Source organism: Rhinolophus ferrumequinum, chromosome 21 (genome assembly GCF_004115265.2).
Source record: "Rhinolophus ferrumequinum isolate MPI-CBG mRhiFer1 chromosome 21, mRhiFer1_v1.p, whole genome shotgun sequence".
Taxonomy (NCBI): domain Eukaryota; kingdom Metazoa; phylum Chordata; class Mammalia; order Chiroptera; family Rhinolophidae; genus Rhinolophus; species Rhinolophus ferrumequinum.
In genome coordinates, this window is record NC_046304.1 from 48,766,400 (window position 1) to 48,794,308 (window position 27,909).

Below are 27,909 nucleotides of genomic sequence, written 5' to 3' on the forward strand. Positions count from 1 at the left end.
TTCTGGGAGGAGAGGACTTCATTAGAGGTGCCCAAAGCGTTCGCCTGTTCGCAACCCAGCGGGGACCGTGCAAAAGCCGAGCCAGGTTTAAATAAAATTAAATTTATGTCATAATAATAGTACATAATGAGTATTTGAGTTCAGTCCTTGTGAGGTAACAAAAATTTTAAAAATAGCTGAGAAGCATCAGGCAGTTATGTAGACGGCTAGCCGCGGGGCCCGGGACCAGGAGTTGGGAAGCCGCTCGTGCGCGGCTCTGGGGAGCTTGATGTGTGGGCTGCCTACACTTTTGTATCTTGCGAGGTGAGGCCGCTGCTCTGGGGGAGTGTCGATGGGCGGGGCTTTTTCCTACGGACGCCTCCGCCCCAGGTCTGGGGGTGACCGTCCGGAGCCGAGAGGGGAGTCGATCGGGTGATGAGCCAGATGGGGGGCTTCCCCAAGATGCAGAATGAGCCCCAGCGGCTCTGGCGCCTCGGGCTTGGGGCTGCGGGAAGGCCGGCCTCGGACCCAGGAGCTGCCGGGCGGTCCCCTCCCACTCCGCGGAAACCGCTAGCGAGCTGTATAAAAAGGTAGAGAGTGGGGCAGAGGGCAGGCGGGGTGACACGGACGAGAGTGGAAAAGTCCGCAGGAGAGCGTAGGAGGTGAAGACGAAGATAAGATAAGCGTGTCTTTGAGATCGGCCCTGAGTCCGGGAAGACGGTGAAGCCTGAACTCGCCGCTTCCCGGAACACCGAACGGGAACTGCCCTGCTGCTAACCCAGTTATTTGTATTCGGTTCAGGACCGCCGAGTTACTTCTCTGATTGTGTCTTGCACAGGCTGACATTAAAATCTAGTTTCATTCTGCCGAACTCGGGAACGGCGAACGCGAGGCATGGAGATCCAGGAGAAACGACCGCAAAATTAGCATCCTAGTAGAGAAGCTCTGGTAAGAAAGCAGGCACCCACGATAAGACGTTACCACGTGAGGGTGCAGAGAAGTGTGAGGGTGGAATACTGTAGAGGCAGGCACGTCTAACGGGTTCAGAAAGTCATTAGCCTCAGGCCCAGGGACTGGCTACAGTTGTGTGTGTTTTTGTAAATAACAGGCCCGTAAGTTTCATTATATTGTCAAAGGGGTACCTCCAAAGTAAGAATAATTATTGTAAAATCTGTTGGCAGAAAAGGTTTTTTTTGCCTGACTTCATGTAGGATAAGGTGGGTTGGTTGCTTTGATAAATGGTTTCACAGTCTCACTTTTTGACCTATTTAGTGGTCGGAAGATATTCACACTTAACAATACTATCTATTATTCGTGTGTTTATATCCAGAGAAAGAATTCATAGAACAAGGATCCCATGCCAGGCTAAGTACTAGATTTTGAGAATACTGTGCACAGAAGACATGTCCTTGTCCTCTGGAAATTTATAGAAAGAAGAAATGTAAAAAAATAAATCACTCTCAACTGAACTTTGTAATTAAATATTTCTTTTTCCTTACTGGAAAATAATAAAGATGTATAAATTTTGTTAATGTTTTTATATGGTATAAATTTCACAAACTGTCAAACTAAACAAATTTGCCAATAATCCATTGTACTACAAAATATCAGTAAAAAATTGGGGACCATACTCCCTCCATGTATATATGATTTGTGCATTATACATACTTTTATCTATGTATATGTGTAGGTATATATATGTATATATACACACATATATATACAAACATACACATTACTAATATGTTAAATGTTAGTAGAGCTCAATTTCTCATGCTTAGATGATGGAAGTTCTAGTATTTTCTTCTTGCACCTTATGAATCTTCCATATATATCACTTTGGAAACCAATCAACCATCTCCAATTCCTGGCCCGAGTTTTTTATTCTTCACCACTCTCTCCTCGAATGATCTTTGTGTTTAAGGGTTTTGAACAATTCCCCTATACCCATGTGATATCCAATTGACTTGCTACAACCTTAAGTAGCAAACCTTTTATTTTGGTATTTGGATACCTCTTCCTTCCACTAACCATTAATTCATTCGAGGTAACTCTTTCATCCTGCTCACCTCCTAGTCAGGGATGTTGAGAAATCTCTTTGATAGTCTTGTGTAACGATTGATTCCTAGAAGACTTCCTAATGTAAAATACCAAGTATAAATGGAGCCAGGGACATTTATCAAAATCAAACTATGTCTTCTATTGTTCTACCTGTAGAAGAATGGATCAAAACAAACTTTTAAAAATGTATCCTTAACCTAGCTTCTTCCAAATGAATTGAAAGGTATGACACAAATAAAATACTAGTATTTACTCTGAAATTACGTGCTCCTCATACTCTCCTATTTCCCTTTTTCAGGAATAGGAGACTGATATTCTACCCAGAATGGAAGTGTGTCCTTATTGTAAGAAACAATTTAAACGAGTAAAATCCCACTTGCCATACTGTAAGATGATAGGACCAACTCTACCTGCTGATCAAAATGTTTGTCAGTCCAAGCAGGCTACACTCTCACGTGCTAAGAAAATGAAAAGTCCGATCAAAGACTTGAATAAAGCTAAAGAGACAGAGTTGGTGACAAAGAGTGAGAAAAGAAATGCTAAGTTGATAAAGGACAAACCAGAACAGACAACTGAGTCCTTCCCACTACCAGCTATTGGTGTGGAAAGAGCAAGTAATGCAAAGGCAGATAAACACATCAAAAATCAAATTCAACTCTCCCTCAAAATGTTGAAAAATCCTGAACCAAAGATTACTTCCCAAGGAGAAACTAAGGCTCAGTTTTATGCATCAAAGAACACTACTCCTAAAAGAGAACTTGCCAAAGATTTGCCTAAATCAGGGGAAAGTAGAAGTAATCCTTCAGAAACCAAAGAATCTTTACCTTTTGGCCCAATGGAACCTTCTTTGTCAAATCAAGATAGGACATACTCTTCAGCCTTACCTAATGATGTACAAACCACTTATGCTAATTTAAAATTGGACAAAATTGATCCCTCAAGACAGAAGCTTCCAGTAACATTACTAGCTGTGCCTATTGGTGATTATCATAGTTCTCCCAGAAATCTCAATGATGGGGATAAAAGAGTAAGAACTTCGTTTTTAAGTGATGAGAGAGATTCCAAGGCCAGGGATCACCTTTCAGAAGTCTCTACTGGGGTTAGAGACCCTGAGAATCAGGAAAAGAACAGGGAATCACAAATTTCAGGTTTTCAAGTTAGCCCATTAGGTAAAATCCAAGTCGAGAAGAACCAAGGAGAAGGACTTAACCTTGGAGTAGAGGCATGTGGGAACAAAGGACATGCAGAGGAAAGTGTATCTGTAACAGAAATGCAAGAATGCTCTTCCATGAGCGACAACTCGAAGAACTTCAGTACCGATGATTCAGCCACAGAGAAGAAATCTCGAGATGAAGGTCCCAGTTTAAATTTGTTCACGCCAAGGGACACAACTTGGAATGAGTTTCTTTCTGTGTCACAGTCACGTAATCAAAGTCTTGCCTCTCTGGCTATGAAATTTCTTCAAGAAGAGAAAGCAGCAGCCTGCAATCGTAATCGAGTCCCTGATATAAAGGCATTGATGGAGAGCGAGGAACAAGCTTCTCTGCAGCCCCCATCTGGCTATCAGCCCCAAGCCTCACACCCTGGCTGCCAGCCGTCTTTACCTTCACCCCAGCGTCAGACTTCGAAAAGCCCCTTCACCCATCAGGTGGATGTTCCTGACAAGAAGGCCCTTCCCGGCTCCCTGGGGCTGGAGTGGTTTCCAGAGCTCTATCCTGGTTATCTTGGATTAGGGGTGTTGCCAGGAAAGCCTCGGGATTGGAATTCAATGGCCCAGAAGCCCCAGCTCATCAGTCCCCAGGGGGAAAGACTTTCACAAGGTAAACATGCTCGATTTCAAGGGCCATCCAGCCCATACAAACCACTCTGTGCCTTTTAAATTAATGAGATTCAGAATACTAATATTTTCACTCAGCTTAGTTTTACCTGGGCATTCAAGTGCACTGGACTTACGTTGTTCTGAAAACATTGTTTCTTGTTCCAGGGGTAACAGTGCTTTATCACGCTCCCTTCCCCTCCACCAGTAGTCGAAGGTTGGATTAAGACAGGCTGGCTGGTGGTACTGATAACAGTTGAATTTCTACACTGGGGAGGGGCGTGGCCAATAGAAATTGGGTGGGTATTCAAGCTGAACAGACTCAAGAAAAGCATAAAGACATAAGGGTCCACTTATATAGAACAAGCTCTGTGTTCAGATTTCAATCAGGCCCAGGTTGTACACAAATAGGTTCCAGGTTTATGGTCAAACGCAACATCTGGGAATTTAGAGTGGCAAGGTACAAGCAGACACTACTTTTGGATTTGGGGGCAAGATGAGATGAAAACTGTCCAGGGAGGCATGGCATTCAAGGCAGATCGTTGGAAGTGGAGGTTCAGGAGATGAGGACCAGGAATAGAGGGGACGGCAAAAAAGGAACAGAAGGCCTTGCACTAGAAAAATTAGTCCACAAAGAACAGGACCCAAGAATGCAACCAGAGATTGAGCCTGAAGACATAAGAGATTAGCTCAGGGGCGTTGGGGGGGGGGACTGGACATCGAAACTGATCTGAATTGTGAATCAGTCTCTTCAGAAGCTTCTAGATGCACCTTGTTGGTGCCTAGAATCGCGTAACTAGTGGGTCGGACTGAGGCCCCAGGTAGGAGCGAAAACATTCCCAACTGTCATTTCAGGTATCCTCGTTTTTTCCTGCTGAATCTCACCTTTAGTTATTGGACGACCTCTCTAGTTACGATACAGAAAGTGTCTTCATTTTCCTCACCCTGAAACTTTGTATTTTTTTCCCTCTTTTTAGGTTTGCTAGGGGCATCAGGTTAATGTAGCATCCATCTCGTTTGTGTGTGTATAGTGTTATTGATGCTTTTAGATGTATTTTGACAGGAGACCTGTAGTGACTCCGAATAGATTCACACCTGAAAAACTTGTATTCTCTCTTGCTAAACGGATGTATTTTTCCTCGGATACATTTTATAAATGGCCGCATAGTCACAAAACCCCAGTCTGTCAGGTCTAGAAAGCATTTTCTGTTGTATTTTAATTATCCCTTTCTGAAGATTTCAAAATGGAAGTGTATTAAGTAAAGACTTGCTAGCTCAAGCTGCATTTTCTTCAACTGCCTCAGCAGTTATCCATTTTTCTACAAACAGGTCTAACATCTAGACTCTCTTTACAAAATTGTACTCTCAAGCTTCTTCTCCGTATGAAACGTTGAATGAATATTAACATTTTTGTTGCTGTGGTTTTCCGAGTGCTTCCTATTGTTTTGGCCTCACCATTCGGAGAGGTGAGCAGAGGGATTTTGTCTCTGTTTTGTAGGTGATGAAACAAGCACAGGGAGAATAAATGATTTGTCCAAGGTCATGTTGCCAATCAGTGGTAGAGTTACAAGTAGAACCCAGTCTCCTGAGGCCTCGCTGAGTCCTTTCCACTAGGCCGTGTTGTAGAAAATATGCCGTGACTAGAAACCTACTTAGATGTCTGTTAAATCTCTGTCCTTCTCTGTCCTTTTCAGTTGCATAACACAGCCCACAGCAAATCTTTGTTGTCTGTACTATCTTTTATAGTGCTAAGGAGTGTCCTTGATACATCCACTTGTGATTTTAGAAGAAAAAAGGAGGGAACTGACGTTTGTCAAGTGCTGACTGTTTCAGTCACTGTGCTGGTACATTACATTGTTACCTCATTTAACTCGCCTAACAATTCTGAAGTGATGTCACTGACCTGCCCTCTCTCACAGGTGGGGAATCGGAGCCTCAGACATCTTAGCTGACTTGCCCATGTTCATACCGTAAGTGGCAGTCAGGATTCAAACCCAGGTCCATCTGACTTGTACATCCACAGTCTTTGAACCCTGCCTCAGGCAACTATTTGTAGCAATTAGTGGTAGATATCATGGTTGAAATGAGTTAGTTGACACACTCACTTCAGTGGGTCCCAAGAATACAGTCATAACGTAAGAGAGACACAGTAACTTACGTCATCAAATCACTAGGCTTCTGAGATTGACTATAGGGGGGAAACACAATCCTTCCTTCAACACTAAGTTCTTCCGGAATAGGGTTAGAAACTGTTTTGTTTCTATAGACTTTTACAGTCCGTAATATGTGACCAGTTTGGGTTTCTATCAGACAAAGTGTGGCCATCACCGTGCCGCTAGTTCTGTTACAAACTGAAAAGCGATAGAAGTAGGCCCCACAATTAATACTCCGACTTTGACGCTGCCACTGAATGAACAGAAGACACTAGAGGAAACCACAGGATCGCAGGTCGAGACCTGATTCTTCAGCTGGCCAGGAAGACTTCAAGGCCATCTGAATCTACAAGGATGAAAAGTGTGGCTCCGCTGTCAGTTCCCCAGGCGATGGCTACCTCCAGGGACTGCACATTTAATTGAACTTTCCTGGGTCTTTGCAGAAGAGCATGGGCTGTGCATTCGGCCTTCTTGACCTCAGGAAGCCAGTATCTTGCTTTGATACTCACAGGCAGGGCCAGTGAGCTAACAATTGAGTTAACTGTACATGTCAGCTGTGATGCCTGCAGGTTGACATAGGTTATCTCAGATAAACTTACACCAATCCTGAGAGGCTGGTCTTAGCCCCTTGTATAGATGAGGAAACTGAGTTTCAGAGTGGATAAATAACTTGCCCAACGTCAACTTTCAGTTGATGGCTGGCATCTAACATTGCCTGATGGTCTTTGCCAAGCTTTCCCAAGCTTTGTTTTCCTCTGTTGGATGTAACGCTTCAAGATGATGTCAGATATGCTTTCCTACATAAGGAAACCTGTAACAGCAGCTAGTCCTCGTACACAGAGTACCTGACTAAACTTAGGTGACGTGATTGCACCAGACAAAAAGGTACCCAGGGCCTTGAGAGCCATAAAAGACTATCACGTCATTTGAATGAAACAAGGTAGAACCAAAAGCTCTCATGGCCAACAAAAAATGGATATATTTTGGTGGCCTAAGCTAGGAAATCCCAAGGCAACTGATAGTTCTGAGGGTGCCATGGAGTTTTAGTCAATCAGGGATAAGAATTCAGCTTACGGAGTTCAGCGGCATCAGGAGCCATCTTTCGAGGTTCAGGGAGAAGGCTTTTCATGGACTTACCGTGTTTCCCCAAAAATAAGACCTAGCCGGACAATCAACTCTAATGCGTCTTTTGGAGCAAAAATGAAAATAAGACCCGGTCTTATTTTACTATAATATAACACCTGGTCTTATATAATAATATATGATATATTATTATATAATATAATAAGACTGGGTCATATATATTAATTTTTGTTCCAAAAGACGCATTAGAGCTGATTGTCCGGCTAGGTCTTATTTTTGGGGAAACACGGTACTACCAAAATGAGTAGTTTCCCTGGCCTTGGAGAAATTAGATTTTAGAAGTTCAAGATTTAAAACCTCAAGAGACTCAACAGGTACCGCAATAGAAACTCGTTTCCGTTATTCAGAGGAAAACTTGCAGAGTCCCCATAGCCTTGAGAACGCGCAGCCGGGGCACCTGGTGGAGCCTTTGCGGAATTCAGGGTGCCTTGGCTTTCAGGACTCAGTTTAAGAGATCGAGGTCCTTGTTGCCAAGTCTGGACAGTCAGCAGTTTCACACGGGCATTATTTAGATTAAAGATTCGTAGAGACGGAAGACCTCAAGTCCTCTATCTTCCTAAGTGTTTCTGAAGAGCAGCCAAGTTAGAGAACTGCTGACGTAGGTGCCTCAGACCCAGTGGGCAAATCTTCTCAGACAAATGATGGGCGGAGAGGAGGGTGTTTGGAAAAAGTAGAGTTCACATAACTACAAAAAGCAAAACTTGGCTGATGGGGATAGCAGAAGGTAAAGTGAGAAACCTTACAGGGTCGTGGGTTTTTAAAGGCCGAGAAACAGCTACACGAAGGCTCTTTTCTAATCTTTAAACAGCATTTCCGTCCATCGGGTATCTGTGTGAGATGCTCGAGGTGGAGCACGTGAGGGAGGGGCGCAATAGTCAGGATCAGAACTGGCGCAGGAATGTAACAAGCCAGGGTGGAGGTCCCCTACTGGCCAGAGGAGTCCATGGAAGGGGGTGTTTGAGATCAAAACATGCACGTAATCAATAGCCAGAGATTTAAAGGGGGAAGTTAAATCATACGTCTGGAATTCCAACTAGACCAGAAGGGTGTGAGGAAATGTTAGAGGTCCAGAGGGTAGGTGAGAGTTTTCAGTGGTTGAGTTAGTGGAGCCAGTGTTGCTGGCAGGTTAACCACACGTGTGGGGTTTGAAATGGACATGAGTGGGTATGGGGCAGTGTCCAGGAGATGAGGGGACAGACACGGTCGTGGGTATTAGCAGTCCCAGGCCCACAACCAGGCCATAAAGGATGGAAATCAGAACGCAAGATACCTGGGCAACAGGCAAGAAGGCATCGAAAAAACTGTAAGAGGACGTCTGTGGGTTCTGAGCTGGCCCCTCCTGGGCTTCTTATATATCCCTGCTCAGGGCCTGAATTGATGTCATACACGTAAATTTGAAACTGAACCAAAATAAATAGGCTCAGCTGGCTGGAGACAAAACAGAGTTGAGGAGCCACACGCACCGCTCCTGACACTGCTGAGAAAGTGGGTATAATTGCAGATGTTTTCTCCCCATCTTTTCAAATTTTTTCCAAGATGAATGGGTTATGTCATGCTTTGTTTTTTCAAGAGACTAATCACCTTGCAAGAAAATTATCCTCTGTGTAACTTCTTGGAAGCTAGCATGGTCCTTTTCCTTGTGACTTAATACAATGGTGATCATTTGTATATATTTTTACACCCACGGCAACTTTTACCACACTTGCTAAACCTGTCGTAAATATTTGCTTAATTTGTCCACTGTCCCTGATGAAGCAAACCAAGACCAGAGAACCGGCAATTGAAGACATTCCCTGCCTATCATTAAACATAAAGAAAAAACGGTGCAGGAAAAATGTAAATACATGGCACAGACCCTCCTTTGTGGTTCCACTTTGGTTATCCGTGTGTTGAACATAAGAAATGTTGACTGGTCAGCAGTAGCAATGGGGTAGTAGAATGGACGTGCTGAGCGTAGATACAGTGACAAGTAGCAGTAGTTAATATTCAAATCGTAGAAGGTCGTGCTTTTTGCTAAGATGTTTAGCAGGTGATAGAGAATAGGAATGATTCATTCCATAGGCACGTACACAGGATCGTCTGAGCAGAGTATTCATCAGATCAGAAAGTGTATCCAGGTCCTGATCCCCAGGGCTCGCTCAGCCTTTGAAAAGCCTGTTTTTGACGTGCAATAGAGCTGCAGCCCAGTGCAGATGTTAATCCACCTCTTTAGAATATACTTTCCCAAGGCCTAGCCCTGGGAACCTTGGGTATTGAGTGTCCGGGAATAGGATCCATTTAGATGAACTATCATTGTAACTTCTGTTTGGAACCGTAGTTCCTTTGTTGGGAAGAAGTTTGACTGCTCTGAGGAGTTGGGAACCACCAGCAACCTCCACCGTCTCTCTAATGAGGCTCTTGGGAGCTGTGCAAAAAGGTGAGACCAGAGTCGTTAACTGTTGGGTTCTGTTGCTGCTTCCAAGCATTTGGAGAATTTTCTCTTTCTTTAGCCATGACGGTCATGGCAAGGCTAAAGAAAGGAGACAAATGTGTCGTCTTCCTGCTTGTCTGTTTGTCTGCTTTCATTCTGGAGTCTGACGTACTTGAAAGCACCGAAGCTAATAAAATAGCAGTTGCCATTTATTAAACAGCTTTCATTTTTTAATACCTACCTCTGCCTGTCTGCCGCCTACCCCCAGCTCTCCCTCGCCCACAGTGATCGTCCCAAAGCCAGGAAGACTAGACCTTACGTTAACCAGTCCACCGTAGTAATCTCCTCGCCACTAAAGATTTTAACCTAACTCCCCAAAACAACAGCAACTAATTGCAATTTCTTAAAATAAACGTCTTCCAGACTTGAGCTTTTTCGCCTGTTTAAATATATATGTAGTGGTAAGTAAATTCTTTAAACTACAGTTCCATCTCCCAGGCTCACTGGGATAATTTGCATAACACGCAATTAATGCTGGTGACAGCTCACCGTGATAGCTCAAGCTGTCTCTTTTTAAACAGGATGGATCAGGTGCGGCGCCAGAGTTGGTGGCATCACGATGCTCGTCACCGGGTACTTCGTTCTTTGTTGTAGCTGGAGCTTCAGGCACCTGAGTAAGCCTTTCTGTATTTTTAGCCTTAGTTACAGGTCACAGCCCATTATAGGGACCTCCAAGGGATTCTCAGAATTGCTTTTTGTATTACAGTTTGGTACTGTCTGACATGCGCTAGTGAATGAGCTTTGCCTGAAGCGCTGGGATTTTTTATTTTTTATTATTAAGAGGTTTTGGTTATAATGGCCTTTATATGACTTGACTGGAATTTACATAATTGCTCGTGTGCTCCATTTAAGGTTGTCATTGAAGATCTGCCTCCTGGAAGATCAGGGCTCTTCTCCTTGGTGACTTTTTAATTCCTACCTAAGAAGTTCTTTTGAGGATTGAAACCAAACAAGTTTCTATCCCAAAAGACAGGGAGAAACAATACAGCTGTCACTCATCAGTGTGTTTAAGGCTCATACATATTAGGTTGGTGCAAAAGTCATTGTGGTTTTTGCAAGTTTTAACCTTTTAAACCACAATGACTTTTGCACCAACCTAATAGCTGTCATAGCTAATCTACTTTTAATTAACATTTAAAAAACAACCACCCTTCCAGTTATCAGTTTCAGCTTGCACCAAATCTTACCAGGAGGAAAATACCTGGATTTCATTTCTCTTTTAGTTCAAGATGACTTTTGCTCATTTTTTAATGTACTGTTTTATAAAAACATATCCTTATAGTTAAAAGTTTAAAAAGACGTATAAAAAGATAGTCAAAAAGCCCAGTATTTTTCCACAATTTAAAAAAAAACAAACAAAACCCCAGACACTTTCGAATGAAAACTTTTGGCATACAAGTACAAGATCACCACTAACAATAAAAGCCAATAGAATTCACTTTGTAAAACTTCTAAAATACCGGATTGGACTCAAATTGGAATTGGGGGCTAATTCAGTGTCAGTAAGTAAGAGAGCAGCAGAAATGGGACTGCAGCCAGCTGCTGTATACTGACAGGTAGGGATGGTATGGTACACCTGGGTACCGGTGAGAAAGAAGGATTCCTTCCTGACCGTCCCTGCAGAAATGGAGACGCAGAAAACCTGAAGTCATTTTTTTTGCAGGGAAAAGACCTTTCCTTCGACTTTCACCTCCGAAAGGGATCATTTCCTTGATACTGAAGGTTATTTTTCACGTCTCTAAATTGAGGCTGAAGAAAGGGAATTAGAAACTTCTCATTGTTGCCTAAGACTTCATTCCTAAATTTATAAAACAAAAATTTAACAGAATGATCTATAGAGACAAGAGATAAAAACAGTCTGTAGAAATGGCCTCTCGGATCCTTACGTTTATCTCTGTTTGTCCAAAGGGCTGCAGCGCTGGCGCAAGTAGTCATGACCTGACACCACTCAGGAACGCTCTGGAACTCAAGTGCGGAGGAGACGACTGCTGCAGTAGATGTTTAACAATTTCAAGTTGTGCTGGGGGCAGGAAAGGGGAGTGAGAAGAATAAATTATTTACAGCAGTTATTTAGGAAGCATCGTTTTTTAATGTGGACATACCTGGTTCTGTCTGGATATTTCTCTGACTTGCTCTCAAAAGTGACTGAAGGTTACTGAAAAGCATCAGTTTGTTTAATCGTAAAGGCTGATGTTATTCAAGGAGACATGAAGATGACAAAGTTTATCATTAAAATTTTTAAATTTCAATTTTCCAATTCTCAGTAAAAACTAATATCTCAATTTTAAATTTCTCCCTAAAATACTCTAAATCTTGGCATTTTACTATGTTATTCATCTATACTAGATACTGAGGTACGTATGTACTGATACAAAATAATATCTGAATTGGCAGAAAATCAGCATACATCAGGCCCGTCCCCTTGGGAATGGTTAGGCTCTTTTGGGTCCTCACCCAGATCTTAGCTGGTGTGGAAGACGAAAAAGCAAAGGAGGGCGGGTAAAGAGTTGCTGGTCAGCCTATGCAGCATCCTTACGTATTTTTTAAGCGGATTAAAATAAAATAGCACACGAAACAATGTTAAATCACTTTTGTATATCTTAAGTGACTACAATAGTGAGCCAGTGGTTTCTTCCTGGAAATTTCTCAGAATCCCACCCCCATCTCTTCTGACGACTTCAGTGAAATACTTACATTCCTTTCAGTTTGTTAGGGTTGTTTTGGGCTGGTGGTTTTCCGTGACTCTTCCCCCAAGAAAATAGTCAGTGTTTTTCTAAAAATATTACGACTTCTGCTTTGGCCCCTACAGAGTAACTTGCATACTTAGAGATAGAAAAACCTTTGAAGAAATTAATCCATCAGCACAGATGGATAACTGTTTTTCCAACCCCCTTTTCCAGCACAGAGGGTTGATTATATATCACATATAGATATACCCATATCTATATATCTAAAGCTATGATACACACACACACACACACACACACACACACACAGTGCCAAAAAAGTGTATACACATTTTAAGAAAGGAAAAAACTATTAAAATTACACTGATGGTAACCACTTTGAGCACCTCTTATAATTGAAGAAGTCAAACGTGACTTGTATTCATCTTTTATATTGAGTATTACAGTTTTCATACATTTTTTTCCTTTCTTAAAATGTATATACATTTTTTTCTAGCACATTTTTTCTGTGTGTGTGTATAGTATATATATATCTAAGCTTTGCTTGTGTTACCCTCGTGCCAGGATATGTGAGGTCAGGCCGTCTTTTAAAAGCAGCTGTGCTATTTTAAGGCCGACATTTACTTTTTTGCACATCTCTCAAAACTTGAAATCTGGCTATCTTCTGCTTTATCTACTTTTTCTATTCCCAATCCCGTTCCTCTCTCCCTCTTTAATTATCCCCAATGGGAATACTAAAATTCTGTATCACATTCTCATGGTTAAGGAAAAGGATACTAGAATTCTCCATAAGGAGAAATTTATGGTTGAGTACTACTACATTCAGTTATTTTAGTTTTAATATTTCTAACAACTTCATTGGAACTCCAAAAATAGTCTCTTTCCCTTCAAAAAGGCTTTGTGCCCATTTGTAAATGCTCTTTTACAGAGACACTTAGGGAGGGATTCTCCCTGTGCCTCCCGCTTTGTCCTCACTCCAGATCAGGAACTCTCAGGGTGCGAAGGTAGATGAGAATGACCTCTCAATGATGTCCTCTCCCAATTCCCCAGTCCCCTGGAGCGGGGGTCAGCAGGTAACCAGGGCCCACAGGTACCAGCCAGCCCACTGCCCCGTTTCGTAAAGCCTTGCTGGAACCCAGCCCTGCTTGTGTGCTCAGGTGGCTGCTCTCACTACAGTGGCAGAGTAGAGTAGCGACAACAGAAACCATACGGCCTGCAAACCTGAAAGTACTTCCTGTATGGCCCTTTACAGAAAAGGTGCAATCCCTGCCCTAGAGGAATATGACACCTCACGGTCTCTGTGTTGGAGCGAGGAAGGCAGGATTGCTGCTCTGAAACATTTTTGGGTTAGAAAACAAGTAGGAGAAGCCTTTCTTGACTTAGTAACTTAGTGCCCTAGCAGTGCCCCCGTATTAACCCACAACACTTAAGTGCAGTGGTGGCTTGTAGCACCCTCCCCCAAGATTGTATCAAGAACATTTTCATCACTACTGTAAATAAACGAGTGTCACTTGTAATCAACGCCAAAACATAATGGAAAGATTTCATTTACTTATGTCAGAGTAAGTACTGTACATCCCTGGAAATCAGATCCTTAGTGACGTGAATGAACTACTTAGTGACCCATCAGTCCTAAAGGGCTGTCTGCCCCATATTGCCGAGTTCAGACAAAGGGGGGATTCTACATTAACAAGAGGGTTTGGGGTTGACACAGTCACCAGCAAGAATCCTAACTCACACATAATAGGAAAGCAAATCTTAACTGATTTCTTTGAATTAGACACAGCATTGATTCTTAAATAAAATGATGTGGGCGTCTTCAAAGAAGCCGTCTGCAGAACCTCCAGATTCTGGAGTTACTTGGTCATGTCCACAAAGTAACAGAGGTGGGAAAATACTGGAAGACCTTTTATTAAGTGTTTGAAGGGTTTCTTCAGATTGTTCAAAACAGTTTAAGAGAGTTGTTGAGGTCAGTCGATAACTAATTTTTTTCCTCAATTGAGATCTAAACAAACAGCACGATGAAGGAATACGCCTGCCTCATAGCTCTGGTTGGCGGTATTGGTGTAAACTTGTCCTATGGGGATACAGTCATTGTTCGAATAAGCAAATATCCCTACGAGTTCATTTCCATGCCAGTCCCTAATACTGTGTGTGAGGAGATCACCGGCTTCATCCAGGGACTTAGAGAGTCTCTTCAAAACTGGGGTTGTAGAAAAGTGGGACGGCTACGTGCAGACACCAGTGCACTTCAGCAGGAGTCACTGCTCGTCTTTTCGCAAAGCCAAGACAAAAGGGGGAGTGCTCTTTTTATGATTGACCGTGTTCAACAGCCTCCTTAATTTTGTCTCCAAACCATGCTCCACACCTTCCGTGGCTCTGGCAAGAGCTTCCCTAGGCGAGCAACAGTGCTTAGATTCCAGTGCTTCCAGGGCAGCAGCGTGAAGTCAGGAGCAAGCTTACCAGCAACGTGCGTAGACAGATGGTCAGCCGGAGAGTCCACACAAGCGATCCATTTCCACCGCCCCGTCCAGCCTGCAGGGGGCGCGCTCCACCGTTGAGAAGACTTCCGGGAAGGTTCCTTGACCAGAGATCTAAGGTCGGAAGTACTCCCGTTCCTGAGCCCTGGCTGTAACTCACGGGGTCCGTGCAAAGTGGATTATCCCTGGGGCCTACTTGAGTTTAATCCTGAGCCTTAATATTGGAAATAACTGAGTTTACTAAAGAAAGTGTATCTTTTTTCTAATATACATGAAAACATTTAGCTATTAAAAATAAAATCATTTTGTTGTATTAATAGGATGCTGCACGCTTTCTGGGAAACCCTTTCTGCTGCCACTATTCTTATTAGTCCTGTTTTTCCTGATTTGCAGATTATCCTAATTACTCTCACTACCTGCTCCCCACCCATGTTCCCCCTGCATATTACTACCACCATTCTTTTATAACAAAAATATTTTTTAAATAAAGAGAATTCCTCTATTCTGATTATTTGCTTCTTCCAGACCCTCACCTGCGGAATGGGTGGGTGTGTCCTTGGGCAACTTACCTCACTTACTGGAGCCTCCATGGTCTGGACTATAAAGTGGGGAGTAATTATACGTGCTTTGCAGAGATTTGGTGAGATTAGAAGTCTTACATCTTAATTCCAGCAAGACCTGGCAGACAGTAGGAATTAAAATAACAGCTCCTCAAAAAAAACCTCTGGTGGTATTGTACTATGTTCACATTCTAAGCTTGAACCAAGCAAAAGAGACCCTACCACAGTCCTCACTAAAATCGAGCTACCATTTGGGTGCTTGCTTTGTCAAAGCCAAGTGCGGTGGAAAAGTTCTTTACGTGCATTCTCTCATTTTACCCTTACACTCACCCTGGGAGGCAGGTGCTATTATGCTCTTTTTCCAAAATGAAGAAACTGAGGCTTGAGGAGGTTAAGTGATTGACCTACATAGCTATGTGGTATTTGTCATATTACAGCCCAGGGAGGAGCTGGCACTCAGACTCCCCCAAAGCTGCCTCCTGGGCCAGCTTTCTTTCAGGCTGCCTTACCCCTTACCCTCCAGCTCCAGGCAGGCCAGGCAGCTGTCCATCTGCCAAAGGGTGTGGGGGGTGGGGCTTGTCCTATCACCCGCCTTCTGTAGCTGCTCTTTTCTCCTTTTCTCCAAAAGGCACAGCTTAGCGTCCCCACCCCTCTCCCAGGGGACTAAATTGCATTGGTGTTGACTTCTACAATGGCATAGATCGTAAGCATTAAATGTTCCATGCCACGTCCCTGTCTCCCAGGATAAACCTTGTTTGTACCACCTACCCCCCTGTAACTCCCCACCTGAGGCCTGCCCAGAATATAGCTTTCAATTGAAGTAAGCCATACAGGGAAGCAGCTGTCATGCAAAAAGAACACCACTGATTTAATTGCCAGTTTGGAGCCGCAGTTGAACCACGTGCACGGGCAGGAACTGCCACGCGCAGCCCAGACTTCTGTGCAGCAGCTGAGCAGAGCGTGATGACGACTAGTTCCGTACACTCAAGCTTTTGGTTCCACACATGCTCTGCTCCCCCGTTTTGTGGATAACTCATCCTGCCACAGTCAACCTGCCTCCAGTCCTGTTGTCTTCTTAGTAGCGGGCTCACATACAGGACAAGAGGAAATAAACCGAAACACAGCAGGCCACTTCGCATCTCGTATCCTGTTTAGACCAACGACAGCGGGTTCACTGGGACATCGGGAACAGAGAAGACCACAGAAAGGCCATGAAAGTCTTCCCTGGCAGGTCGTCCAGTCCCCAGACACACCTGAGGTGATGCTTCAGTAACTCGGACCAGTTCAGTCTTACTGCATTTACTGGCATAATGGCCCATTTTTCGACACTGAAAAGAGAAAAAGTTAATGACATGACTTGGTGAATTCAAGAGAAAACTCCTAAATTGTCTGGGGAACCAAAGGAGAAAGTGAGCTGGCTTTCTTAGGAATTTAGTGGATTCTGCTCATAAGTGAAGCCCCGTCTCAGGCCTGAAAGACCTTGAGATTCAAGCTGGGCATCCCTACCTGCAAAAATAGACCTCTGGACGTTCAAAGGCCATTAAATCAAATGTACGAGGAAGGCCCCGGTCTGCATCCTTACCTCCCATCCAGAGAGAACTACCTTTGGCAGAACAGAGAAGTCAAAGCTCAGGGCAATTTAGAGGCTGTCTCATGAAAGTATGATAAAACATGAGGTTCTTCCTGCTAAACCGGAAGAGAGCAAAAAGAAAACCAAGGTACTAACCACATTCCCTTCCTTATCAACCTTTGCCCCCCAAACCTTGAGGACACTATATATAAATACCTCCAGAGAATTAGTAGACAGCAAAGTAAGAAATGAAAGACGTTTCACTTATTAGCCTTTAAAGGAAATAAACAGTCTTGTCTGGCAGAAGATACAAATAAGATTCCGTTGTTGAGGCTTTGCAGTTGTAACATTTGGTTTACCAGTGTTCCCTCACTCTCTTAATTCACACTCCTAAACCCACAGACGGTTTTCTTATCTGTGGCAGAAAAGGAGTCCCACGTTCTGCAGCGAATCACGCCCACCCTCCAGCCATCAACAGAACAACAGTTCTTACCCTGTAGCAGGGGCCATGTACCTGCACCCTGGGCCCCAGGCAATAGGAGACCAGCTGCTCCGGGGGCCTCATCTGAGGGGGGAAAGGCAGGCACTCCGTTTGGGAAGAGCGCTTGCGAGGTCCCCAGGCAGAAGCAGGAGGTGCTGAACTCCGTGGCCAGTTGAGAAGCTGCAGGTAAAGGGAAAGCGTGAGGAAACAAGGATCTCCTGCAGACATTCCTTCTGTGCACACATGGCGACTTTACACTGAGGGCAGGGACTCTGGCCAGGCGTTCAGACAGAAACCAGGCATGAAATACCTTTATTTACAGTGTTAATCGCCAAAAGCATCTCTTTTGATGGAAGTTAGACATGGGCTTGTCATTCCCCAGTCACTGAAGATTGCTTCCCACCTTGTCTCGGAGAGCCCCCTCAGAACAGGCAGGGGTCGCCCTCCTCCCGGGCCATCGCCATCCCAGCACCCTTCAGGGGCCTCTTGCTAACTGACCAGACATAGGGCCGCTAATTAATTAGAGCTCAGTAGCGATAATTCTTAGGTCAAGGTCAAGGCTGTACAAAAACAGGCGAGAACCTGGATTTGGCCCGCGGGCCATAGATTGCTGACCCTGCGGGAGGCTGTCGTCAGCGCCTGCTATGGGTAGAAGAGTCTATTCCCAGCGGGACTGACACAAACCAGAATGGCCCTGATTCACAATAACGGCTTTGGACCATCAGCCCCCCGCGTTCTCGAACAGAACCGCACGCAGTATTATACAGCTGAGGAGAAGGAAAGCCTCGGAGGCTGAGAGCTGAGACGTCCTACCTGAGGTAGCGACTATAGAGTTTGGAGGGGGTCTGAGAGGGACAACCACACATATGTGCCACACACACGTGATGGCATGTGCCTTTCCCACCATTGGGACTCAGAGCCGATCGTGTGAGAGTGCGGGCAGTTGGGGACAGTGCAGTGCTAGGGACTCGGAGCTCCCCAGGGAACACATGCAGTAAGGGCCGTGAGACAGATCTGCCTCTTCCTGCCTACACTCACCTTCATGTAACTTGGGTTGAATAAAAGATTCATCTTGGGACTGAGGGAGTAGAGAGAGACGATTACAGCCTGGCTCTCCAACCCTCTAACCAGCCTTTGGTTTCACACCCCATAGGAAGGAGCCGGAACCCTAGCCGGGGAGTGAAGGAGACTTGCAGAGGACTGGGTATCCGATGTTTCTACTCTTATTTCTAGAACAGTCTGTGCGCATCCTCAGCATGAACACTGACAGCACGGGTTAGAGTTCAGTGCAGCCAACAGGACCGCAAAGAGGTGGGTGTTGGTGGGGACGGCGGGGGTGGGGGGATGGCAGATAATGCAAAGGAAAACACTGGGCCGGTGCATCATTTCCCACCTTGGGCCAGTGAAGGTGCAGAAGGATCTAGCTCTAGAAGCCAGAGAGTGGGCCCAGCACTCAGTGGGATCGTACTTACTGTGCAGACTGGCACTTGGGTCCCTCGGGGCAGAAGCCAGCTAAGTAGTTAGTGCACATTATCCTGTGGACATGGCGGTATTTACACAGGGGACCTGCCAGGCAAAGTGAAACCGGCCAGAAGGACGGCTTTAGCAAAGGGGGGGAAACACACATGATGCAGCTCCCCGGGAAGGACATGGATGGCCACAGGCTCTCCACTTCACGGGGGTGTAAGTCTTCCTGCCCTTCCCATACGGCCCCAAAGCACTTCCTAGCCACGTGACTGAGACCAGAAAAGGGACCGCCAGAATGGTAGGATGGGGAGTGTCCCTAACACACTGTGTCTTGGGAGACTTAATGGATGTGGGCAGTAATTTGCCACCTTTTATTTATTTAGCCATAGAAAGTACAGCTGAGAAAAGGCTAATCCCACATCTTACTAGTCCTCCTTCAGCAACTGTCCCCTACGGTCTCCCCAAACCAACACTGCCAGGAACTCAGTGAGAACGACATACCTGAAGGCACAGGAAAAGAAGGGACACAGATGTTAAGAGCACAGGGACTCCGATGGGGGCCCTGCCTCCGAAGTTTGGCTGATTGTAATGGGATCGGTGGAACATGACACTCAGAACACCCCCAGGTGGGTAAAAGGAATAGAGAAGAGAACACATGTGAACTGAGTGTCCCCTGTGGCCAGACCCTATGCCAAGGGCTCCCTATGGGGTCCTACGTCAGAGCGGCCCAACGACCCTAGGAGGGAGGCATTTTCCCTTCTCATAAGTGAGGAAATGAACCGTTCAGTCATTTGTTCAAGGTCACGCAGCCGATATATGCTGAAGCCACTGGGATGTGAACCCAAGTAAGCCTGCTCCAAAGAGCCCATCACGCGCCACACCAGGCTGCATGTCATAGTGTCACAGAGGGTTTTTCCACTGGAGCGAGCCTGGAGAAAACTATGGAAAGGCCTTCTCTTGGGATTTCAACCCAGGGGCAGACCCCACTCCCATGGGGCTTCATCAGCAATATGCAAACTACCCTGCAGTGAGACCCCACCCCAGCCTGGTCACCCAAATCCCCTAGTGTTCCCTTTCTGTCAGGGCCTCACCGTCCTTGCAGAAACCTTGATCATACCAAGGACAGTCCCGGGTCTTGAAAGCTGGCTGCATGTGAAGAAAGGAACATTCCTTGTTGCTGCATTCACCTGAAAATTTCAGCATTCTTTGTGTACAAGCAGGCTCATCTTTAGGGTCACATCCGCACCCCCCCCCCGCCCCCGCCCCAAACTGGATTGACTTTGCCCCTTGAATATAAGCCGCTTGCCTTCCTTCTGGTCGTCAACAGCTTTTGAAGACTGTAAAGTATTTCTAACCCTTCCTGCAATCTAGGTAGGGTGGACCCCAACCATATTCGCCTGGCAGTGCTTGGGCATGAATACACACATCTGGAAGAGTTGGAGCAGGGCAGGATATCCAGGATGGACTGGAACTAACGTCATTTAGATGCTATCCAGACGGAAGGAATGAGGAGAGACAGGGAAGGGGCCACCCAGAGCTGGCAGCTGAGGATCCAAGAAGACATAAGAAACTGACTGGAGATGTTGCCATATGCTGTGACTAGAGCCCTCTCTACAATGAAACCAGCACTGCTGCCAGAGTCTAGGGGTGCAGCTCTTTTCGGTGGATTGCCAAGAAGAGCAGAGCCCTGCTTCAGAGGTGGCACAGGGATGAAGATAGACACTGTACAGAGGGCACCTGTAGGTTCCCTAAGCCCGCGCCGTCACCTGTCTATGGCTCAGACCAAGACCCGTGTGTCTTGGAAGGAGCCCGCCCTGTTTGCAGAGACTCTTGGAGAGCTGCTGTGAGAACCCTCCTAGATTTCTCTTAGGGACCCAGGGCCACTGAAGGCACCCTGGGGGAAGATTCAGCCCACTTCTCACCTCATTCACGTCGAGAATTGAGGAGTGTTTCTAATCTCATCCTCCTTAAAAATCTACAGCTTGTGCCTTTCAGAGCCAAAAGGAACTCCATGTGTCTATGCCGTTGGTTTTCCTACTGCTCCAAAGAGATCTGTTTTATACAGTGGGCTTCTGCAAAGCACGGTTCACCTGACGATGAGCACCGCTGACTCCTAAGACTTCTAAACCGCCGTTCTTTCCCAGCCCTCATTTCACAAACGAGGACACGTCCTCAGAGAAGGAAGACGCCATATCCATCCACTTTCACCCCACTTCCTCATATTGATGAGGGGTTCACTTGCTCATCAAGTGTGCAGCTGACTCTGGGCTTGAGTCGCCCAAAGAATGGAAGTGACATAACACCTAGGGCTGGTGAACATGTGATAGATGGAGACAACAGGAAGTCAGTCACGCATGCGCTGGTGTCGCCTTTCTGCCCTGGACGCATGTCTCTGCATTCCTCTTACGGCCAGCAGGTGGCGCTCGCACCTCAGCCTCCGGAGACGCCTGGTGGACCTTTGAGGCGCGCAGTCAGAAGGGCCAAAGACCTTGGACTTTCAAGTGCCCCTCCCCAGTCCTACACTCCCCAGCAACATTTTCAAAATGAAACAATGTACTTCCAACAAGAACGACAAATATTTTGGCATGATATTGAAAAATACTCTAAGAACAAAAACATAGGCTACGTAATATAATCACCCATTTACATGTCTGCCCCTTCCAATGGGAGTCATTGGAGGGTAGGAGACCTGGCCCTATTCCTATAGCCACACCCAGCCCAGTACCCGATCCCCAAAAGAAAACCAACCCAGGTTTACTGAAGGAGTAAATAAGTGGCATTGTAAAATAAAGAGGTCTAGGCAATGCATGCAGGGAGCCGGGCTCCAGATAACCTTTGTCCTTTCCCTGAAGGAACGCATGCGGGCAGCCCTCATCAATTGCCACCAGCTCTCCACTCCACGGAGCAGGCAGGACACAGATTTCAGCCTGGAGGGAGCTCTTGCTGACCTAGGAGGTGCTTTGCCGCATGGGTACATACCAAGGACCCCCGCAGACCCCCCCACACACACTGACACCGAGGAACCCCAGTGAGGGCTGTTTCAAAGCCAAGCCACCTCAGTTCGAGGCGGGTGTCCTAGAGACTGTCCGTCCCAACTCTCTCCCCCTCCGGGTCACTCTTTCTGGAGCACAGTTTAAACCCCACTGGACTAGATAGTCCTTAAGGCTCCTTCCAGCTCTGGAAAGCCCTGAGCTATAGAATTTTATTGAGAAGGACGACGTGGGAGACATATTCGCAGACGCCATTCTTAAATGGGGCAGGAAGTGTCTGTGGCTTTTCCCCCTCAGTAGCCCCTTGGATGACAAAAGAAGGACGTGAGGCCAGAGGGAGGTAAGATGCTGGGTCCAGACCTGACCACACAAGATACTTTTAGGGGCTACACTCTGGACCTCATGGCTGTACGTGTACAGTTACCTTTTATTGCCAATAAGTGATGCTGGTTTTCCATTTATGGAAGCCAGGAAAAGTTTTCTTCTAAAATAAGAGTTAAAAACAGCAAGACAGTTCAAAGATGAACAATGGTGCAGGTCAGTGATACAGGTGCTTTGGGAGAATGGCAAGCGTCGTGAAAGTGGCCCTGACAGACCTTTCGCCTGGATATGACCCTCTCGCCAACTCCAGGACTGACAGGTGTCCCATCTGGGGCTTGTTTCCGGACAGTCAGTCTGGGTGTGTGATTAGCCCGGACTGGGGAAGGAAACAATTCAGCCTTTGATTCCAACCACTCCCTCTTTTTCCCTTGGGGGTAAGCGGTATGTGCCTGAGTCTGGTGAGCAGTTAAATAGGGACCAGAGTCCAGTTCCACTTTCTCTAGGGCATTGGAGAGGCAGATATCTGAGCCTCAGACAGGCCTGGCCTGCCACCTAGGTCATGCAAAGCGTTCCTGCCAAACCTTCCCGTCCCCCACTGCCACCCTCCGGGGTGAAGGGCCGAGCGAGGAAGAAGCATTACCGAACTTGGAGTAGAAGTAGCACTCGGGCATCCTGGTGACATCGTACTGGTGCAGGAACTTGCACTGGTCACCCTTCTTGCACAGCCCCCGGAGCCAGTGCTTACACACCACCATCTTCTCCCCGTGGTCGTGCCGGAACGGGCAGAGCTTCCCTGGGACAGCAGAGCACCCAGCTGTGAACCCTGACTTGCCCAGCCTGGGCCCACCCAACCCCTAGAAGGAATTCCCCTGGAGGGTTCTGGAGCTCAGACCCCAGCTGCTCTCCCTTTGTCTCCCCACCTGGACCCTGGTGGAGGCTAGAACTTGGCGCTCAAGGCAACATGGAGGACATGCTGTTGTCAGGACTTCCCCCCATAGCACTTTACACCCCCCTCTCTTCCAGGCTTAGAGTGGGGCTCCTCCTAGAGAGCAGAGCCATGCTTTCTAGCCCTGGACCCCCAAGCACACTCCCTGGCACATAGTAAGTACTCATTAGGGCCTGTTGAATTCATGTCTTAAGAAAAAAATGTTATGATTCCGAAGACCTAACAGCCTAACGTGGTGATATAAGAGCCAACTCTGTAAGGAATTAGAGGGACATGGGAATGTTGTATTTAACTCTTTGTCACCTTCACCAAGGCAGCACTGCCATCAGCAGGAATGACACCCCAGTTCCCAGGTTTCTAAGCAGGACCAGCCTCATGCATCTGAGAGAATTTGAGGGAGGCTGGGAAGTTTCTTTTTAAATCGCCTTACCCTCCATCCCTGGCCATCGACTTGCTTGGATCTGACCTTCCACAAAAACAGTTTTCTTTCTTTGCAAGACAAACCACTGCTCTAGAAACTGGATGGGCCAAGCAGAAGACAGAGGGCCAGAGGAGGCGTCACTTAGTCCCGGCTTCGCAAACCTTCCCGTGATCAGTCAGCTCATTTCCCTTCTCACCCATGGTCCAGGGCTGGCCCAATGACAGACAAGGCACACGGCAAAAATGGCTCCAGGTTTCGCCTTCCTGGGCCTGTCCTGACCTCCCGGCTTCCAAGAGCAGACTCACATGGATCCAAAAAGCAGGTTCGAAACTCATTCGTAGTGGCAGGGATTATTGACCTGAGTCTATAGGGGGACTGGGAATCCCCACATTGGAGGCAATACTTTGGGGCAATTATGCATTTCTATAGGAAGAGCCTGTGAGTGATTCATGAGCCCGAAGAAAAGGTGAGACTGCCTGTTGAGTCAGGCCACCCCATAATGGCTGCATTTGGGGAGAGGGCCTTGGAAGAGGGTAGTGCTCGATCTAAGTTGGGGTTGTGGAGGAGAGAAATAAGGGGTGCCTGTTGGTAGCATTCCAGAGACTGTGGCCCGAGCTACCTCAGGGCATAAGGAATGGATGGAACAGCTGAGCTGGTCCCACATTGATTCAGAAGACAAGAATGTGGGGAGGGGAGGATGCCACTCTCCTGGCTGGGGAGGAAATAGGAGAAAACAAAGCGGTCAGGGGTCTTTGGGGAGTACACAGGCTGAAACCCACAAACGCTCCCACCACCAGCAAGATGGAAAGAAGCAATGGCCGCTTCCAGGCAGCTCCAGCCACCCGAGTCAACGTTACTGAGTCAGGGGAATTTGGGGGGTTGGCGGGCAGGCTTCCTGACGGACCGTCCACTTGTCTGATTAGACTAAAATTCTGCTTCATTCCAACTCCCCCTCCCCAGGTGCAAATTCGACAGCCCGCTCTAGGCTACGCTGAACCCAGTGTGGCCTAGGCAGCCCCTGCTCCCACCCCACCCAAGGCCATCTGCTGACCCACCTTTCTCACAGAGTCCTTTAGCGAAGAAGTTGCACACAGCTGAGCCCGACTCTGGAAGGGGAGAAGGGAAGAGGGTCCCCAGAGGCCGTGGCTGCTGGAGGGCCTTCCCCCCATTAGCAAGTTCCCCCGAACCTCCCCAAAGCTGGGACATGGGCCACCCCCCCCCCAGGTCCTGCTTTTGAATGCTGGTCTCTGGACACCCAGCCTCCAAACCTCAATACCTAAGCCCCCAAACTCTGAAACAGAGGCCATGGAGGGGTCTGAGGCCAGCCTGGGAGCTCAGGAGGCCAGTGTGCTTTTCCTTGATTCACCTTCTGCTTTCCCAACCTGGAAAGTGGGCGGTCTGGAAGCCAGTCCCATTCTCCTGGGGTCCTGAGCCCCTGAAGAAGAGAGAGGCCTGAAGCCCAGACAACCACCCAAGGGGCCACACCATCAGGATGCTGAGCAGAGGCCTGTAGAGCAGGCTGGGGGAGGGAGGGAAGGAGGGATGGTGCAGGGTCCCCAAGAGGGATGGCTGGCGCCTGTCCACTCACTGTCCATGCCCTGGAAAGGCAAGAGTCCAGTGCCCTTTTGCATCTCTACATCCTTCTCAAAGGTGAAGGTGAACCTCTCCAGCCCTGCAATGACCTCTTCCATCTCCTTCTAGGTCTACTAAGAGTTGCTCAGGCCTCTGCAGGTGGACCCTATATAGCTCATAGAGGCCCTTAAGGGGCCAGGCTCTGATGCCAGTGGCCAGGTGACCGCCAGGCTACATTCTAGGCCCAGCTGTCTCGCCCCTCCCACCAGCACAGGTGCAGAAGCCCCAGGGCCCCATACGCCCACACTGTGTAAATCAGCCTCACTCCCAAAGCGGTGCAGTGCTGGGGAGCAATTAGCAGAGACCCACATGCTGCTTACCTCTGCTTGTTCCCAAACCCACACACAGCATATGCACAGACATTACCAAACCTGTACTCATACTTTCAACATGAAGACACCACCCAGGTTAGCAAGTGAAGAGTTGCACAAACCAAGCACAGCCAGGCTGTTCTGATTCGCAGGAGTTTGGGAGCCAGAGGGTGTGGGGGCGGGGCCGGGAGGGGCGGGGATGCAGAGGGAGGGAGGCTCCCCTGCCTCCCCCTTCCCTCCAATCAGGTCCCAGCCAACCCCTCCCTCTGGGACTCCTGGCACCCCTTTTCTGGCCAGAGTGACAAGCCCTGAGTGAGCTCTTCATGGGAGAGAGGGAAGACGGAATGAAACCCAGAGGAGTCGGAAATAGTTGGATGAATGGAGCTTTGTTTACCTCGCACACAATCGCACACTGGGCTGGGGGTGGAACCACCCGGAGGTCACGCCTCCCCACCAGGATTCCACAGGGCCACCCCAGAGCCTCCCCGCCCCTGAGAAAGTGCTTTGTAAATGAAATCTCTATGCAAATGTTGTTTTATTATTATTACACCACCCCTGCCCCCAGGGCTGGGGACATCTGAAAATGCTTTCAAAGGAGCTTTGTAGGGCTCTAAGTAGGCCAGGCCTGCGCCTCCCCCTGCTCTGGCCCCCTAACTGGCCTTCTCTCTAACTGGAGCTAGTGTTTTCTGAGTTTCATTGGAGTCCATGTCCACAGAACCCAACCGCCCTCCTTCCTGGACCAGCCGGGAGGGTGGGCCGCGCCCTGCGGGGCCCCCAGCGGGCCAACAAGAATGAGCCTGCTGACTTTTGTTTCCCCAAGGCCGGAGCTCCTAGATTTGTTGTTCTTTTGAACTCTGGATCAGAAAAAAAAAATAGCTGGAGAGATAGACACCTGGTGACGAGGCGGGGCCCGGAAGGGCAGGGAAGGGATCCAGGAGTTTTGAGAAGCTTGGGCCTCCCTCTGAACACATTCCCAGGAAGGCAGAGGGCTGAGCGGGGGGCTGTGGGAGGCGGGAAGGGGGGGTCCCTGGGGTAGACGCCCTTGCTTCTCTTGGCCCTATTTGTGTGCACTGATTAGCAGTCCAAGAACACAGTTATCTGTCAACACAGGCTGATTGAAGGCTCACACCAACCCCGCAGGGCGGGCAGATGAGGAAATCAAGGCCCAGCAAGGCCAATGGCACTGGGTTGGAAAGCTGGTAACCATGGAACTCAGATCCATGGCTCTTGATGATCGCCATCTATAAACATCCGAGGAGCATCGCTATACTAGGGACTGGGGACCCCAAAACAAATGACCGTGTCCCTGTCCTCAGGGCTGGATGGCCCAGTCAAGTAGGGGCACATTTAACAGCACAATTATACAATGGGGTGATATGGTGACGGGATGATAATAGGAAGGGGGGAGCAAGCGAAGCAGAGGCAGGGAGGGGTTCCGGGAAGGCCTCTCAGAGAAGACTCTGGTAATGAGGGGGGAGAATGTGCCAGAAGAGGGACCAGCCGTATGAGGAACATGGCAGGTGGAGGGGATGGTCAGGAGTTTGGTGTGGTGGAGGCGCTGGTTTAGCAAACAAGAGTGGTGGGTGACAAGATTGGAGAAGCAAGTAGGGCCTGGATCTGGAGTATCTTTTAGGACTTGGTTTTTTAAATCATGAAGCCAGCGGAAAACCCCAGAAGGAAGGGCTAAGAGAGCAACACACAGCCCCCTGGGGAAGAATTACAGGGGAAAAACGGGGACAGAGGCTGCCTAGGGGATGATAACTAATAATTGAGCCCGAGAGAGACAGCCGAGGTGACTTCCAGGCCACTGGTGGCCCACAAGAATTCATGAGGGCTGAGCACGAAGGAGGCCTCAGGGGAGACTCTTCCATCCATCCAGCCCAGCGTCCCCTCCTCTTCTGGTCCAGGTCCATCCTCCACCTGGACTCCCGGCCCACCTCTGTGTGCCTGGCTGGTACAAGGTGAGGGGAGGATGCTGCAGAGATGGATGCCTTTCTCCCAAATGCGTCTTCATCAGTTTGGCATAAGAATAACAATATCTGGCTGGCATTCATGGTTTTTGGTTCTCCAAAATTCCTTCTATACTGGGTTGAATTGTCCCCCACACACAAACTGCAAAAAGATCATCCAAGTCCTAACCCCTGTGGTACCTGTGAATTTGACCTTATTTGGAAATTGGGTCTTTGCAGATGTGATTAAGGATGTCAAGGTGAGAGCATTTTGGAGTTAGGGTGAGTGCTAAACAAAATGACTGGTGTCCTTATAAGAAAAGAAGAGGGAGATTGGAGACACGTAGATCCAGAAGAGGCCGGGAGAAGAAGACCGTGTGAAGACAGAGGAGGAGACTGAAGCGATCCAGTGACCATGGCATGCCACCGAAGCCCAGCCACCACCAGAAGCCAGGAGAGAGGCCTCGGACAG

At 47.4% G+C, this 27,909-nt stretch overlaps 2 protein-coding genes across 9 annotated transcripts; one reads left to right on the forward strand and one right to left on the reverse strand.

Moving 5' to 3' along the window:
- Positions 1–99: 99 nt before the first annotated feature.
- C21H17orf80 (chromosome 21 C17orf80 homolog) lies at positions 100–12,319 on the forward strand. 4 transcript variants are annotated; one of them, XM_033091785.1, is made up of 6 exons: positions 100–303; positions 818–927; positions 2,339–3,860; positions 9,470–9,568; positions 10,144–10,236; positions 11,531–12,318. In XM_033091785.1, exons 3-6 carry the CDS (start codon positions 2,366–2,368, stop codon positions 11,551–11,553), a joined length of 1,710 nt encoding a protein of 569 aa, XP_032947676.1. In that variant the 5' UTR covers positions 100–303; positions 818–927; positions 2,339–2,365; the 3' UTR covers positions 11,554–12,318. The 4 variants fall into 4 exon arrangements, with proteins under 4 accessions (XP_032947676.1, XP_032947678.1, XP_032947677.1 ...); XM_033091787.1 differs by lacking the exon at positions 100–303 and adding an exon at positions 374–569; XM_033091786.1 differs by lacking the exon at positions 100–303 and having other exon boundaries at positions 583–927.
- A 434-nt stretch (positions 12,320–12,753) lies between these two features.
- Positions 12,754–25,634, reverse strand: CPSF4L (cleavage and polyadenylation specific factor 4 like). Of its 5 annotated transcripts, XM_033088977.1 has the most exons (7): positions 25,134–25,628; positions 24,601–24,651; positions 22,819–22,971; positions 19,959–20,054; positions 18,873–18,966; positions 17,413–17,580; positions 12,754–16,677 (listed from the first exon to the last, which is right to left on the reverse strand). In XM_033088977.1, the coding sequence occupies exons 1-6, from the start codon at positions 25,234–25,236 to the stop codon at positions 17,481–17,483; spliced, it is 597 nt and encodes a 198-aa protein (XP_032944868.1). In that variant the 5' UTR covers positions 25,237–25,628; the 3' UTR covers positions 12,754–16,677; positions 17,413–17,480. The 5 variants fall into 5 exon arrangements, with proteins under 5 accessions (XP_032944868.1, XP_032944870.1, XP_032944869.1 ...); XM_033088979.1 differs by lacking the exon at positions 18,873–18,966 and having other exon boundaries at positions 25,549–25,634; XM_033088978.1 differs by lacking the exon at positions 18,873–18,966 and having other exon boundaries at positions 25,498–25,628.
- Between the last annotated feature and the right edge of the window lie 2,275 nt (positions 25,635–27,909).